This window comes from Lutra lutra, chromosome 4, assembly GCF_902655055.1.
Source record: "Lutra lutra chromosome 4, mLutLut1.2, whole genome shotgun sequence".
NCBI lineage: Eukaryota > Metazoa > Chordata > Mammalia > Carnivora > Mustelidae > Lutra > Lutra lutra.
Genome location: NC_062281.1, coordinates 157268974 through 157286861, shown reverse-complemented (window position 1 = coordinate 157286861; position 17888 = coordinate 157268974). Strand labels below are relative to the sequence as shown.

Genomic DNA, 17888 nt, shown 5'->3' with positions numbered 1-17888 from the left:
GCTCTTTCTAATAAGCAGCTTCTGTCGCTTTGGTCACCACAGGTGTCTCTGTAACCTGCAAACTCTTATTACTAGTGTATCAAAGTTGTGCTACTTAACAGACTTCTTTAGTAAAACATAACAAAGCAATTACATGGCTGTTGATTGCCAGTCATAAAAAAAAAAACCCTCAAACACTGTTTTTCAAAAGAAACTACACTGCAATTTTTTGTCATTGTAAAATAAAAGGAACTAAGGAATTAAATGGAGGATAGAACAAAATAACAGCAGGTAGCCTGCTGAACTTAGCCACTACAGATGGTTTAGAAATAGTGTTTCCTTCTCCATCAAGTTGTGGATAAAAGGAAAGGGGGAGATTCCTTACTGCCAGTGAATGGTGAAAGATTTAGTCAAGTCTCCAGTCTATGTATTTTGCCTCATGAAAGACCTTCGATGCTGCATTTTTATCTGTTTTTGGCACTGCTTTTCATCACCTTTAACTGAGTGTGAATAATAACCTGATTTAATTTAAACAAATACAGGTGCTAAAGGTTCTTTATTTATGTATAACAGGGAACATTTCCAATGCAGAACGAAGTCATCCTGTGAAATTTCCTAACCATTTGCTTAAAGAAATGAAGTATTAGATGAAGAAATTGCTTCAACATTCTTTTGCTTCACATTTAAGGGAAGAATCATCTTTCTTTTCAGGTTTAGATTACATAAAACAAAGTCTAAATGATGAGCAAAAATTCAGTGAGCTATAAAATAATAAAAAAACAAATCAGATGATTTCTAATTGTTCTATGATCATTTAAATTAGGTAACTACAATAGGCTTGCCTTGAAATGATTTAATTTAATCTCCCTGTTCATAAACCAGCAGCCTGTGATTATTATTGTGTTAACACACCCAAAGTAACATCACTGGGTGTTATGGCCACATGTGTAATTAAACATGATGAAATGTACTTCAGATGGGAAACTCAAATAGGCAAAATATGAAGAATTATTCATCATTTATAGATACTATGATTAACAAATTAATTTATCCTGACAGCAAGGAAAAGGACTTTTTTTTCCTACTGAGAATATGGATGTGTGCAAAAGAATGTGTGCAATAAAGCGATTACATCAATTAGTATATGCTAGAGTTAAGCTATCACCAACTCCATGGACTCGTCCAGAATGTCCTGCCTTCTTCACTGGAATTATTAAAAAATAAACTTACTACTAAGATTATATGCTAGACTTGCCTTGCCTTTTCTGAACATTATTAAAGACATATTTTCTCTAAATATTCAACAACAGATGAGAACATTAGAATATACAGTACATAGAAATGTACCATACCAAAAAGATGAAAACAGTATATTTTGTTTTTCTTTTTTGGGTTATTCTTGGATTAGAAATCTTTTACAAATTGAGGTATATTTTCCCATTGCAAATAACTGCATGTTAGTTACAAGAAATAGCTTATATATAATTAAATGTAATGGTTGAGAATTTAATGCTGAGGATGAAAATGTTTATAAGAAAGCAAATACAACTAATACTTTTTTTATAAAAAAGAGAAGCCCAACTTAAAACTTGTGAACAACAGTATTACCTTGCTCTGTTGGCGTCCTTTGTCAGATCCCAAGCCCAGGTTATAAAATTTTGACTCAGATAAGAGACAATAGATTCAGCACAAAGCATTTGTGAGCAGAACACGTTGGTTAATACACTTTCATCATGGTGGAGGTAGATAGCAAGAAGCTTTCTCTGAAAAAGGAAAAAAGACTGATGAATTAAAATATCCATTAATGTAAGATTTCTTGAATTTTGGAAAAGTATAATTGGTTGATGTAAACAGGAAAGACAAAAATTAAATGCTACTCCCTTTAAAAGAGCACCTGATACTTGGAGTTCCTATAGCATTTACTGATATGAATAAATTTTGCTTCCTTATACCCTAAAGAGGCTACGATGATTATATTCTGTTTTATAGACCACTGTCACAGATTCCTGTTCACATATGCAAGCCTATCTCAAGCAGACTATGCAACAGAATTGCATTTTCTTTAAATAAAATGGATTTACAATTCTTCATATTAAAACATACTTTACAAAGGGGAAATTAATTTTGAACTATTCAACTTTGTACACAGAAAAAATACTGATTAAGACTGATTGCCAAAATCTCTTAGTATTTTTTGTTTTTAATCTGAGCACTGGAAAGTCTCTTCTACTTGGAAGGAAAAGGTCTGAAATGAAGTTGTGTTTTATTTCCACAGGTAATTTCAAAGCCATTAATGTGTTCTCGTGTTAAAGTCCTTATGTAAGAGTATGTAACACCTCACTGCAAATGGAAGGATGGTAGAAAATAGCTCACTTCACATGAATTCTTTCTAGTCTATATTTCAGAAAGTGTCCTTGTGATTTCTCACATGGAGAATTATTCCTTCCCCTTTGCTTGATAAAACTTGCTTCTAACAAATGGCATTTGCTCTCTTAAAAGTGTCCTCCATCATAGTTGGGAGTCAATAAAATAATCGGGACTAAAAACTGAAATTGAGCAACACAATTTGCAACATGTCAGCTTTAACAACAACAATGACAATGATGATTAAAGAGCCTACATTGTTATTGACGAACTTCTTGGTGCCACCTTGTCGAAGAGAGGAGTTTAAGAACAGTAAGTTGACAGGAAACAGAGAGATAGAATTTTATGATAAAGGCAATATACAAACCAATCTGTGAAATTCTGGCAAGGTAAACTTTTAAGGAAGCTTAGGGTCTTTCCCTTCATATTAAATAAGGATATGATGATAATAAAGAAAAACTCACTGTCTGGGATTCCAAAAAAAGTAGGACATTTATAGAAAAGTACAGAGTTCATGTGATGAAAGGATATTGAAGTCTGATGCTTGGAATTATCCTGATAAATAATCCAAATTACAATAATAATAAAAAACTAATCATTAAAATATTTTCTTCAAAGGTAAATTCTGTACTAGATGAGGGTAGCCAGAGAGGTACATAGGTAGATTAAGATCCCAAAAGCATCTACTACGAATAGGAGGCACTGTTAGTTACACACCCATTATCTACTTTAATCCCCAGAAAAAGTCTGTAAAATAGTATTCTTAACCTTATTAGCATACAAAGAAACTGAGGTTTAGAAAGCAGACTTGTCCTAAGTTCTACCATAAGAAGTAAGTAAGTAGTACATCTGGGATTGGAACCTGGATTCCTGATGCCAAGCCTAGTACTCTTTCTTTGATACAGCAGTAGTAGGAAAATCAGCCATACTATAGTCAAGTCTTGGAGTGCTTATAGAATATGAAGATGCCAGACTGGCCACTGCTCATACATTAGTATGCTTCTGGGGCCTCAGAGACAACAAGTAATGGGAGTAAGTAGAGGATTCCTGAGTTTAAGTAGCTCAGTTACTCCAACAGTAGCTGTTTTCATGCGTCAATTCATTTTATCACTCATTCAACAAGCATTTGTTGAAATACTATGGCAGGCCGAGGAGGAAGCAATGGTGATAAAATGGTGAGCAAGAAAGACTCAGGGTTTCTTCACCCATGCTGATGTCTACAGGTAACAGTAGCTGGCTTCTATGAAGTTTATAATCAGATAGTTTTAGAGACAATTATCTGGTACATTCCTATTCACCCTTTAAGTCTCAAAGCAAATGCCGCTATGAAACCTTCCCTGATTCCCTCTGGCAGAATTAAGAGCTTCCTTTTCTGGGCTTCTATCTCTTCCTAATTAGTATCGTCACTGTTTATCAGTTTCCCCTCTAGACAAAGTCTCTCAAAGGTGAGGACTAGGTCTCCTTCAGTCTTCTTTGCATCCCTAAAGATAGCAAAGGTCTCGGCATGTTTGATGAAAGAAACCTGAATGCTGATTATCAACCCCCTGGCAAAAAAGATACCAAATGGCAACAGCATGCCAAACCACTTTCAGTAAAAGAATCTAGAAATCTGCTGCTTTAGGAAAAGGAACGTGAACCTGGCAGCACTAACAAATTCAGAGCTCCTCTTCTTAGGAGCTCTCTAGCTGAATAGACAGAGGGATGTCAACCTCTAATTCTGCTTGATCGTATCTCAGCAACTACATTTAATGAGACACTGGGAACAAGAGAGCTGTCCACTTTTAAATCAGCATATTTCTAACCAAACAATGGCAATGGCTAAATCTTTAAAACGCCCATTTCTCTCAAGAACACTGCAATGGAACATTTAGACTTTGGGAAAGAGATTAGCGATTTACATTGCTATCTCACTGATTTAATTTAAATGCTCTTCCAAACCAAACACACATGTGCCGAAAGAGGCTACTAAGAAACCCAACATGCAGAGTTCCCTATAAGTGCAGCCGACAGTGTTGACTGAAACTAAACTTGGAAATCCAGGGCACTAATGCACAATATCAAGCAATAAAACAGCATCTCTTTGGCAATATTTAATTTAAAAAAGAAGAAAGAGGCAGGCGAAGATCAGGCACTGTCTGTTTTGGAGGATCAACCATTCTGCATTTCAAAGCATTGGTCCCTGCAATATCCAGGTTACTGTGCTAGAATCTCGACTATTATATCGCAGTTGTGAGAGGGAGGGCAAAGATGTGTTTACTCAGTGATTAGGCCCTTAGAATAAGCCTCTAGCTCCTAGAGAGACAGCTCACTACTTATTCATTTGGGCCAATTCACAAAGCCTAGGAAGATTAAACATCCATGCTGAGAAGACAAGCGAATGCAGACGGTGAAAAAGAAATAAAAATTCTTTAAAAACTCTGAGATGACTTCATTATTTTTCCACAAGGAAACTTTAGGAAAGTGTTTAGTTAGAGAAAAACCCACATTGACCTCTCTCTAAACCCTTAATCTTTCCTTTGTGGTGGCATTGCTTTGTGGTAAGCGACTGGCTCGCCTCGCCCCTCTTTTCACGGGAAGCTGAGAGAAAAAAGGCTCTGGAGAAACAGTTTTCGTTCCAGGGACATAAACCCCTGACACTGTTAAACATGAGATGCCAGGAAAACACACTTAAAAAAAAGTTCTCACTTTAAGCTCTAAACTGTGAGAAAGGAGATGATAAAGAGAGTAATCAGAAGAGAATCTTCAGGCTGGGGGACTCCCATAGTAGCTTTGAAAAGGGAAACTGAATAATCTTAAAATGATCTTTTCTCTCTAACATAAGCCTTCAACAAAAATTTTTCTTCTGCTATTTTGACAGTAGTAACAAGCAAAAGAGAAAACTCCTAATAATAAGCAAATGCTAATAAATTTGGGCTCATAAATCTCTGATTAGATTATAGGCACAGCTAAATGAGCCCTAGACTCAGATTTCTGATTACTTTATTGAGCTCAATTAAACACAGGCCCGAACAGTGAGAACTGGGTTCAGCATATCAGAAAACTGCCTTTGTGAATTTTCCTAGCACATAGGGAAAAAAATGAGAAAATGTTTTATTTTCCATTTCTGTAACCATTTTTCCTTTTGGCCCATTAATAATTTAGTTCAGTAACATTTATGGAGTGCCAATGAGTTAGGCATAGAGAACGTAAAGATGAATAAAACAAAGTTTCCTCGTCCTCAAAGAGTTGTGGGGGGGTGTTGCTGGTGTATGGGGAAGCAAAAATTTAACTGCAGTACTATCCAATAAGTGGTAAGAATGGTACACTTAAGGAAAACATGTCTATTTGTCTTTCTAATTTGACAAAGAGGGTATAAGTCTGGTAAACAAAGGCAAGCTACACTCTTCTCAGACTCCCTCTTTGTGATCTAGGTTTTGGTAACATAGTATAAAGGTTAAAAAAGCTCTGTGCTAAATCCAGTTTTGCACTTACAAGCTGTGTGACCATGGTACAAGATGGGTGTTTGTTCCAAGAACTGCAGATAAAGCAGGTAAAGTACTTCTTTTACAACACCTGGCCCATAGCAAGTGCTGAATGAAATGTGGTTGTTAGGATGAAGAGTCCAGAACTATCCATGCAAAATAAAGGATTTGAAAGCAATTTCAAGAGAAATGATAGCCCTGGAAATTTATTAAAGATTATGAAACTCCTTCATTTCTCTTACTAGCAATAATGTTTGGGATGCTAAATTGTGTCCCTGCCTTCAGGGCCTCACTAATCTTCACATTCAAATCCAAGAGCTAAGGTACTAAGTTGATGCTTAGGAAATGCCAAGCTGACAGCAACCAATGTGATTTGGCCTTGAGCTGCAGTAGCTATTGTATTTAGACACTTAGCATTACAGAACCATAGAACGTTAGAGCTGGAAGAAATGAGCTGGCTAGATCTCAAAATAAGCCAGGCACAGAGCAGACACTCAGAAAATATTTGCTGATGGACTGAAAGGAAGTTTTCTAGTTTCTTTTTGAGTACCAGAACATCCATAGTCCATGTTTTCAAAAATTTTAAGATTGATAGGATAAATAATTTCTATAAATGGTAGTTCATAAATTTTTCAGTGTAAGAATTAAATACATTAAAAATAAAATAATTTCCTTTATGTAAATTGGGACCTGACTTTATTTCTCTGTTTTCTTCTTTACTATGATGATTATCATCACCATAATCATCAGAATCATACCACTATTATTATTATTTTTTTTGTTTGTTTGTTTTAAGTTTGGGAATGGTTTATTAATACAAAAACCAGATACACTGATTCAACAATAAACACTCACTTATCTTTCACCCTAGATTTATCAGGGTTTTTTTTTTAAGATTTTATTCATTTATTTGACAGAAAGAGATCACAATTAGGCAGAGAGGCAGGCAGAGAGAGAGGGGGAAGCAGGCTCCCCACTGAGCAGAAAGCCTGAAGCAGGGCTCGATCCCAGGACCCTGGGACCATGACCTGAGCCAAAGGCAGAGGCTTTAACCCACTGAGCCACCCAGGTGCCCCTAGATATATCAGTTATTAACATTTGCCATGTTTGTTCTAAATTCATTGTATGCCTCTGTCCCTGAAACATTTAACGTTGCACAAATCTTGACGCTTCCAGCTTAAATACTTCAGTGTCTGTCACCTAACAAGGACATTCCCTCACATAACCATAATATTTTTATCACACCTTAGACATTTAATATTGTCACAGTATCATCTAATGTAAAGTCCATATTCAAATTTTTCCACCCACCTCAAAATGTCCCTTACAGCTCTCTTATTTGTTGTTTTAAATCCAGGCTCCAAGCAGATCATTCCAGTACACTGCCCACTTCTATAATCCTATTCCTATATATGAATGTTCATAGGCCCAGCCCAGCATCCAACTATAACTCAACATTAACTACAAGGTGAGATTAGGGGCAGGGCACCATGAAGCCACATCGTCTGGTTCAAATTCCTGCTTTGCCACCTCCTAGCTATGTGACCTTAGGAAAGCTACTTCACTTTTTTGTGCTTTTTGGTGCCATATAGCTTTGGAGGTCAGAAGTACCACACTGTCTAGATGGAGTGGTAACATGAGTGCTATAACAGAGACAATCCTAGGGTCTAAGCATAAACACTGCTTGGCTGCTTAAAAAAAAAAAAGAAAAATACTTTATTTATTTGAGAGAATGAGAGAGAGAGAGAGAGAGAGCATGAACAGTGGGGGAGTGGCAGAGGGAGAGGGAGAACAGACTCCCTACTGAGCAAGGAGCCCAATGCGGGACTTAACCCCAGGACCCTGGGATCATGACCTGAGCTGAAGGGAGATGCTTAGCCAACTGAAATGCTGCTGCTTTATGAAGGGAATACTCGAGCTAAATTTTGAAAGCAGGATATAGTAACAGACTTATCTCTCATTTGAGCTAAATTTTAAATTTAGGTGATAGAAAAAGAGGAATGAAAAAAAGAAAAAGCAGACAAAAGTTTGGTAAGGCCCAGTAATGTCAGTAGCCTGATATGTTCAAAGAACTCAAAGCTAGTAACTTTTAAAGAGTGAAGAATCAATGTAGATTGATTTGTGGAAAAAATCACTGACACTGAATTTTTGACTCCCAAAGCTGAGTTCAGGGACCAACAGGCAGCAACCAACTGGAGAGGTTCCAAAAGGAAACAGCCAGATATTGAAGGTGAGGTGATGCCAAGATGGTGTCTTTTTCCTCTCACTTCCTGAAGGAGATTTTGGGATAGAACTCTGAAATCTTAATGACACAAATGTATTTGAGCCTCAGGTAGGTTGAATTCTTATATGAAAGTCACAGGTTACACAAAGAAAAAAAGCCTAAAGTAAAACCAAACTCTTTTCATAAAATAAGCTGGCAGATGTTCACTGGATACAGAGCTTTATCAGCTTTCATTGTTCAGACTGTATTACTCAGGTCATAAAATATTTTTGAGGAAAACCAACATATGACTAAAGTTTTTACAAATAAGGAAAAAGAAGTTCAAGTGATAGGCTATTATAGCAAACTGGAGAGAGGCAGGCAAGCTCTTTAGGGAGGGTGGGAGTGGGATTATGGAGGCAAGAAAGTAGGCAGTTTGGGGCCGGATCAAAGATCTCATCCCACTGGTTTTCTAGATGAATAACTAGAAACAATGCCAAGGACTGGAAGAGCAGCCTCATAAAAGTGCAGGGAGGATTTTTTTGATCTTCTCTTCTGAGAGGAATAACACTATCCTTGGTTAGCCAGTAGTCTGCTAAACAGGCAGAACAACACGAATGTGGATGAATGGGAGGTACATTAACACTTCCTTCTCCCACTTTCAGGCCACTGAAGAAGAGAAAAAGGACCCCACCTATCTCATCATGTCCATACTCTAGGGGTGGGGGAATCATAACAATAAAGACCTGGAGACATAGTAACAGTAATTTTTCATTTAAAATATATAGATAATAATGTGTTCTTGCTGAAAAATCACAGGAATGCTAATGATATGTGGGTATACATGTTCAATAACTGTTTACTACTGTCAAGTACTGTCAAGTGTAGCAGATTCCAAAGTAGAACACTGTGAATTATAAAAATAAGCTAAGTTTAAGCATACAGAATTGTAGTAACTCTTAAGTACTCATTTAATAGGAATGGTGGAGACTGTAGTCCCTAAATATTTTCCACATCTTCCTCAGTGAGGAAATCTCTTATGTATTTTTTTTATGTGGGATTAATGGCTGACTGAAATAAAGAATACATTTCTCAGCCTCCATTTAAACAAATGTGACTATGTAACCAATAATCAAGTTCTGGCTAATGCAAGCAGAAGTGCTGGTTCAATCGCCTGTAGTCATCCAGAATCATGACTTAAACTGAACTGTATACCACACAGTGGAGCAACATGATAGGAGGAACGTGAGCTTCTAAGTCTGTGATATACCATCCTAGGCCTGGACAGGCTACCTCTAGACTTCTTGAGGAGAATAGAGAAATTAACTTCTATTTTGTTTGAGCCACTATTAATTTTTTTTTCTGTTACAAGCAACCAAACCCAATCGTAATTCTTACAATAGACTGACTATAAGAAATCCTTAGTCATATATAGAAATGACAGTCCATGGAAGTGTACTATTAACCCAGAAGATCTAAAGAAAAGATATGCATTTATGGATTAGTTCATGGTCCATCAGAAAGACTCTCACAGCTTCCAATGGGCCCTGAATTACACTTTAAGAGACTGTAATTAACACTAGGCCTAATGCAAATGACCTAACAGGCTGTTCAGAAAGGTCCATCTTATACATCTGGTTAGTGAGAAGAAAGGAGGGGGACACTGTTTTCGAAAGGCCAAGTAGGCATGAAGGCAAAAGAAGATATGGAGGTTGCTAGTCTAGCCTTCATGCAAAGACCAGGGAGAGCCTTCACTGTTAGCATGTGGTCCAGTCCATTTAACCCATACAGGAGAGCCTATTGGGATTTGTAATAGTGCAATAGTGAAGTGTACATCTATCTGAAATGCCATGTGTGCCATATTCCATATATTTGAGACCCAGGATGGCTGAAGTCATAGCAGATGGTTGGTCAATGTATTTTTTTTTTTAAGATTTTATTTATTTATTTGACAGAGAGAGATCACAAGTAGGCAGAGAGGCAGGCAGAGAGAGGGGGAAGTAGGCTCACTGATGAGCAGGGAGCCTGATGCGGGGCTTCATCCCAGGACCCTGGGATCATGACCTGAGCTGAAGGCAGAGGCTTTAACCCACTAAGCCATCCAGGCACCCCCGTATTTTTTATAATCTGTATACACACATAATTTTTACAACACAAAAGGAGATGTACTATATACACTGTTATGTATCTCACTTTTTTTACTTTGCAAAGTGTCCTGAATATCATTCTACATCAATATATATGAAGTGGCTTCATTCTTTTTAATGGTCACATAGTATTCCATAGTGTGAATGACATTTAAAGTATTTCCAATTTTTTGCTATTATAAGCAATGTTATAATAAATATTCTTGTATTTATCTTATTTCCCATATGCTTAGGTATATATGCAGAAAAAATTTGTTATTATGATATGTGAAAATATATATTAGTGTAGTTTTAATCTGTATCTTTTATATTATGGAAAATATGAACATCTTTCATATTTTCTGTGAAGTACCTGCTTATCTTGCTTACCCATAATGGGTTGCTGTCTTCTAATTTATGGAGTTCTTTGTAATTGTACACGCTAGGGAATTTAAGTTTCCCAATATATTTAATAAAGATACTATGCACTACTTAACATCAGAAATACTTTGATTTTTCTTAATATCCATTCCTTATAAGAGACTGTAAATGACAAGGCAAATATAAAATCAACAGATTCTATTGAAATGTCCCACAAAGGAAAGAAAGGCCAGAACACATTAGCCTAGGTCTATATCAGAAGCAGTTTTGTTAGGCATTTTGAGGAGGGTGTGGAGAATCAGGATCCTGGAAGATATAGAGGTATAAAAAAGTGCACAAAAGCTAATAGGCTGTGAAATTTAGGAACCAAAGACTACACTGTGCTATTACTATACCATGATTTTCTAACCAATACCTGATATTCCACAACTACACATATACAAATGTATACAGTTGCTCAGTCTCACTACCACCAATTTCTCCTCTCCAATCCATCTTACAAACTACTACCACATTTCTTATGTGTATGGTACAGCTCTGACAGTGTCACCCTCTTCAAAAACTTTCCAAGGCTAACCACTAACAACAAGTCTTTAGCTGGTCTTCAGGGATTTCCATAATGAAAGTAAACCCAGTCTACTTCTTTATTTTAGCCCTATCCTCTACTATTCCCTTATAAGTACCATATATACCAACTAAACAGGCCTTTTCATGTTCTCTAACATGTATATCTGAATAATTTGTTTACTATTAATGTAAGGACTCATTTTCCAAGGTGAGTTAATTGTCAAGGTATTTTTAGCTCCATTTTAGAGAAAGTAAAATGAAGGCTTACATAGCTCAGTCAATATCAGGGTCTAGTTTCCAAACCAAAATTGCCTGATATATTCAATGTCCATGTACTTATAAGTAAACAATCTTAAAGATGTTTCACACACATTTCAAAGATGTTTCAATTATGTTAATTTTCTGTTAAAGAGTCTTGTGAAGTATTACAATACAAATTTTAAAATGCAGAAATTGATGATCAGAGGAGAAGGTTCATCTGGTTAATAGGACATAGCTAGTAAATGAAAAACCAGAACACAAATATAAGAACTTTGATTAGTATGCTTTCTACCATATCTCTTATTTTAATGTTTAAGATTAGATATGAAACAGATTTCTTGAATTTACAACTGAAATACTATAGAGATCAAACTTAGCTTTTAATCCTTTCAAAATAAGTAGTATGAATAACAAATACTTTCTAGGGCCAGGAAGGGCCCTTTGGGAGTAATGATACAAATACGGATAAAGCCCATAAATGGAAATCAGCCTTGCTTTTGATATCTTAATAAATTTTACCTACAGTGCTTTCAATAAGAGTAAATTGTTTTTAAAAGATGGTGAGAAGCAGTAAATTGAAAAGAATGTTTTATAAAGCAGCACTCCTTAAAACTAATTTACTAAATTTTTAACTAAAAAATAATTTAAATATGGACACTGAAGATTTTTACAATTTTAATTAGGTAGGATAGTAGGGTAGTAGAATAGTAGGACAATTAGGGCAAATTCTAAATATAGAGCTAACAATATACTATTTAGTGGAAACATCTAATTATAGAACAGCATATTTGGTATGGTTTCATTTATGTAAAACATGTCAACTTTTTTACTGATACACATATTTGGAGATTTTTAAAAAATCATGTTTAAAAGTAAAAATAACATTTAATAATGATTATTTTTAGGCTTCATATTATGTGGTAACTTGTTTTCTACTTTAAATGCACCTGTATTCTTTTCTTCCTTTTTTTTTAAGCAACAAATATTGTATTTGTAGAATAAACATACTTAACAAACTATATTAGCATCATAGTTCTCATCTCACACAAGTGTAGGCTGCTATCATAGCTGTCATATAAAATTACTGTAAGAACATTGTCTGCCTTTAAGGAATTTAAATTGAAAAGAAAACAAAGACAAGATGAACAAACCGGGCATATTCTTTAAAGGACAAATAAAATTCCCTCTTTTTTCCTGGCTAATGGAGAGCTAGAAACTCACCAACTACAGCTATGGCTACAGATTTGTGTAGAACTTTTTTTTTTTTTTAAATATTGATCAGTGATGGTATTTAGGTATCTTTTTAACATAATATAGAAGAAACAGCACTAGTTTAAAATGGACTGATTTCTAAAAGTAAATGTAATGAAACTTGATCACAAATCCTGTTAAAGTAAACTACTTATTTTAGTGCTGTAAATACTCATAGGGGTTCTCAAAATTCCTTTCTGGAATTATTCTCAGAATTAGTTCATGAGTTGCATGAATAAATCAGTTTTGTTTTTTACAAACATTCTCAAATAGTCTAAACTGCTTCATAGCACATTAGCCATAGTGCTGGGTGCATCCTATTTAATCCTCAAAACAACCATATCATTATCTCCCCCCACCCTCTTTTTTTTGTCCTAAGATTAGAAACAGGCTGATTACTTGTTTGGGGCCACAGAGTTACTAAGCAGGAAATTAAGAATTGAGCACTAGTTTCCTTAATTTATGTGTAATATTTGGAAATATCACTGGATTGAAATCAGGATAAACAGGCCAGTCTCCAAAGGGGAGGAACAGAACTAGGAAAGGAATAATCCTTCATATGGGAGATAAACTCTGGCACCGAGATTTTTACTGCTGTTGATTTTTAGTTACTACAAATGTCTAATCATTCTATAGGGCACTTTGTTTTGTACAAAATTCAGAAGTACCAGGAATGAGAAACAGAATAAGAAACTCCTAGGGAATCATGGTATGGCACTGGTAACACTTCTGCAACTTAAATTACAGTGACTAACCACTGGCTCTCACTTACCAAAAGATAAAATATAAGCTTTATTCAATAAATATCTCTTAAACGACAGGGAATGCGAGCCCCTTCCCAATGCCTTGGCCCCTGCTCATCTTCCCCGCCTCATGCTTTGCAATCCAACTCTCTATCTTGCATTTTTTACTCTTGGTCTTAATTTTTTGGTTGTAGTTCTCTCATTTTAATCTTCTTTCCTTTGCTTTTGACCTTTTTTTCTGTTTAGAATTCTGTGATTTGGCTAAGTATGATTCATAAGATTCAGGTCAGATGTATCTCCTCAAGAAATCTCCCTAAACTTTCTGAGGTAGATGAAGCACTTCTCCTCTTTGCTTCTATAGTATACTATACTACATAAATGTGTAGATATTATCTTCCCCATTAGACAATGAGCATCGCAAGAGCAGGAAAGCTCTTAGAGGTCCTTAGAGGCTCTTAAAGGTCCTTAGCAGGTATGTGATAAATATGGCCCTCAACTGAGTGAACACCTCTACAGTGAAGGGCATGAGAGGAGGTCATAAAACTGATGGACCTGCTGCCAGAAGTCAAACTCTGTCATAATATACTTAATGTAAGACCTTAGAATACCTGTTTTACTGAAGTTGGAGCTCTGCTTTGGACAGTGTTTTAAATTCCTCATGAAAAAGGCAGAAAGAACCAGAGGCACTCTCATCGCCAAGTGCTCTCAAATGAAATCAGTTTGAAGCAGTTTTCATTAAGATGGATTGAATGTGGCATCGTGAGAAACACTTTATCAAATGTAGTGTTTTACTTAGTGATTAACTATATACCAGTTGATGAAGCTCCCTAAATCCTTTGTAATCCCACCACTCCAATAAACATTTAATGAGTATATAAGTTCAAAAAGCCTAGCAGAGGATTTAAACCTTCAATCTTGTTTTTATTTACTCTTGGAACTCAATTTCTCACTTCAAGTGAAGAATGCTAGTGCTTGAGGCTCATCGGTTGCCCTGGTAAAATTAATGTGCCTCCCACAGTTTAAATTAAACATGTGATATTTAAGATGAAAGAAATTTAGTCAGAATGCCACAGTATCAGTCACACTTGCTTTTAAAATACGTGAACATCGGAAAACTTTTCTTAAAAATGTTTCATTCATAAGTTTAAAAAATAATATTGAAAAAGATTTAATTCTCAAATGTGAAATCTGAAAAGGAGAAATGGTATTTGATAACTGAATCCTGCAGTATAGTAGTTACCATTGAAAAGTGAAATATAGTGATATAGTGTAAATCATACTTACCTGTGTTAGAACCCTGAGCTCTTATTTGGCCTCTGGTTCTTACTAGTGATGTGCTTTGGTTAAATTCTGTTGCGTTTCTGAGCTTCCTCATCTATACAATGGGAATATTGATATTATATGTCCCTCTCTCACTGGATTGTTGTTGGATTCAAATAAGAAAAATATAGAAAAGATGCTCTATAAACCATACAGAACCATATAAATCTGTAGTAGTATTACTATCTCTATGCATACACAGTACTCTTTAATTAAAAGGAGATATATATATGTATGTATGTAACTTGGCTGATGATCATAATAAATGTATCTGCATAGATTTAAAGTTAAATCTGAAAAAGTTATCCATCATGTGGATCAGTTTTACTCAAGTTTACAGTAATGTCTTAAGCGATGCATAAACTGTTGTTCTTTAACTTGGAAAAGAGAAATGAGGAAAGAAAAAAGTCTTGGACAGGTGAAAAAGAGAAAGACAATTTAGGAATCCAAAGAGGTCAAAGGATTTTGGTATGACTCTAATATGAAGCAAAACATTTAATTACATGAAACAGTGACTTTCATTTGTTAAAATACCAAGACCTTAGTCAAAAGCAAACAATCAACTGTTTCATTAGAAATATCCAGAAGTTAATAACCAAGAGTTTATTCTTCTCTGGGGAACATCAAATGCCAGTTTATTATATAAGACACTTAGCAAAAGTTCTTTTGTCTATTATATACTGTATATTTAAACAAGTGTCTTCATTTAAAGTTATAATGTTTAAAGTGTAAATAGTATTTCTTAGGGTAGCTTTTTAAGTGGGATTTAAAATACATCTTTGCCTATTTTGGGAATTATAGTTCACAAAGGCCCTAACATTTTCTGATTACTTTAACTACTTTCAACCATATTTATGTCTAATAAGTGATTGTTTAAATATAATAACATGGCCATACAGTGAGACTCTATAACCATTACAGTCCTATTTTAATGAAGTATTCAGTATTATTTAAAAGCATTCTTGCAAAAAAAATTTTGACCTAAATATAACAAAGCATGATTCTTCACAAAGCGAATGTTATGGGGGAGGGAAAAGAGAGGCAGGGAGGAGAGGATGCTTGTTTAAAAGGAATTTAAGAGGGGCGCCTGGGTGGCTCAGTGGGTTAAGCCTCTGCCTTCAGCTCAGGTCCATGATCTCAGGGTCCTGGGATCGAGCCCCGCATGGGCTCTCTGCTCAGCGGGGAGCCTGCTTCCCCCACTCTCTCTGCCTGCCTCTCTGCCTACTTGTGATCTATCTCTCTCTCTCTCTGTCAAATAAATGAATATTTAAAAAAAAAGGAATTTAAGAAATCTAACAACCATAGGGCGCCTGGGTTGCTAAGTCAGTTAAGTGTCTGACTCTTGATTTTGGCTCAGGTCATGATCTCAGGGTCATGAGATCGAGCCCCATGATAGGCTCCCCCCTCAAAGAGGAGTCTACTTGAGTTTCTCTCTCTCCTTCTGCCCCTCCCCACCAAAATGCTCTCTCACACCATCTCTCTAAAATAAATAAAAATATTTTTAAAAAATCTAACAACCAAATATTTGTGATCCTTGAGTAAACTGTGGTTTCAAAAAAATAGTTAAAAAGACATTTTGGAGACAGCTGGTAAAGTATGAATACGCACTGGATATTAGATGATATTAGGGAATTACTGCTAATTTTGTTACATGCAATAATGGTATGGTGATTATGTAAGAGAGTATCATTATTTTTTGGAAAATACATAGATGTTTTTAGGTGTAAGATATGTAATTTAACAAAAAATATTGAATATAAAAAGGTATAAATACTTTCATGCAGTTTAAGTTTTAATCATTTCAAATGTTTAACTGCTGCAAAATTTTACAAAATCATGTGAAACTTTAATTTTTTATATTTGTTTTTGCATATTTTGATAATAAATTTTACATTTAATTTTCTGTTCCAGTCATGTTTACCATTTCAGAGAGGAAATGAAAAAAAAATCATAAAAAATTAATTCATCAAAATCACAAACCTAAATAAGTATAAAAAATGTAAATAATTATGTTTCAAAAAAATGCTGCTCTTTTATAAATATGTGGCAGTTAAACTTTTGAGGTTATTAAGGCTTCTAGCTCCATTAAAAACTTTGGGATGCTTGCATATGAAAAGAAGCAACATGGCAAAATTTATTAGTTTTTTAAATTTAGGGATAGGAGATTTAAGTATTGATTGTGCTATTCTTTTTACGTCTTCTATATTAAAATTGTTTTAATAAAAAGTTAAATATTGTAAAATATAATTAAGCAAATGATCAGATAATATTAAAAGGTGAAAATAAGCTGCTTTAACAAGATTATAACACAACCCAGTAATATTAAATACACACAAAGTTTTCAATCAAAAGTATTTAAAAATATGGAAAAAACATGTATCATAAAGCTAACTGTTAATCTGTATTAGAATATTTTCTTTTTGCTTTTCAATATTTTCCATAACCTGTATTTATATAAACTATAAACATGTATTATTATAAATATTTATTTCTTCAAAAATGACATCCATTTTATAAACATTTAATAGTTAAAACATAGACTAACACAGCATTTACAATGGGCTATTCCACTATTCTTAGGGTAAAGAACAGTTTGTGTTTCTTATTCTACTTTATTAGATCATCATTGATTGCTCTAAGTTTCATTATTAATTACTGTCAGTTTTTAAAATTTGTTTAAAATGAAATTTTCTTTAGGTCAGGGTTTAAGATAAACTAGAAACTAGAAATTTCAGAGCCTTCCTTGTACTCTATTCTCAAAATTCCCTCTACTTCATTTACATACTATTTCTTCCTTCCCACTCTTTATTTCCTTCATTCATTAAATATATAGAATATTTACTAGGGATGTAAGGTACAGTCACTGCCAAAGAGAAAAATCAAATCTCTTGAGAAGACATATATACAGAGAATAGATAATGATAAGCAATGTGTTAAATGTAATAAGATGAGCAGAGGGTATCATTACAAAGGGCTAAGGGTGGGTCCAATTGTATGATAGTTGAAGAGTTAGGGACAATTAAGTGTCAGAGAGTAGAAGTTAACCAGGTAAAGGGCAGAATAAAGGCATTCCTTACAGTGGAGAAGCATGAACAAAGAGTAAGATTATGGGGAAACAAAAACGGTACATCATTGCTATATTTATTAAGTGTAAAGCAGGGGAACAGGAGAGCTAAAGTTGTGCAGATAGGTAGGAGACAGATTACTGAGCTCTCCATTGCTGGGTCAACAT

At 34.9% G+C, this 17888-nt stretch overlaps 1 protein-coding gene across 1 annotated transcript in view; it reads right to left on the bottom strand.

Annotated features, from left to right (window-relative positions):
• Window positions 1–17888, bottom strand: part of FAF1 (Fas associated factor 1) — a 478510-nt gene that overhangs the window by 135846 nt on the left and 324776 nt on the right. The window contains exon 13 of the mRNA XM_047728777.1: window positions 1588–1742. Coding sequence (XP_047584733.1) covers window positions 1588–1742 — 155 coding nt within the window. The remainder of the gene's footprint in view (window positions 1–1587; window positions 1743–17888) is intronic.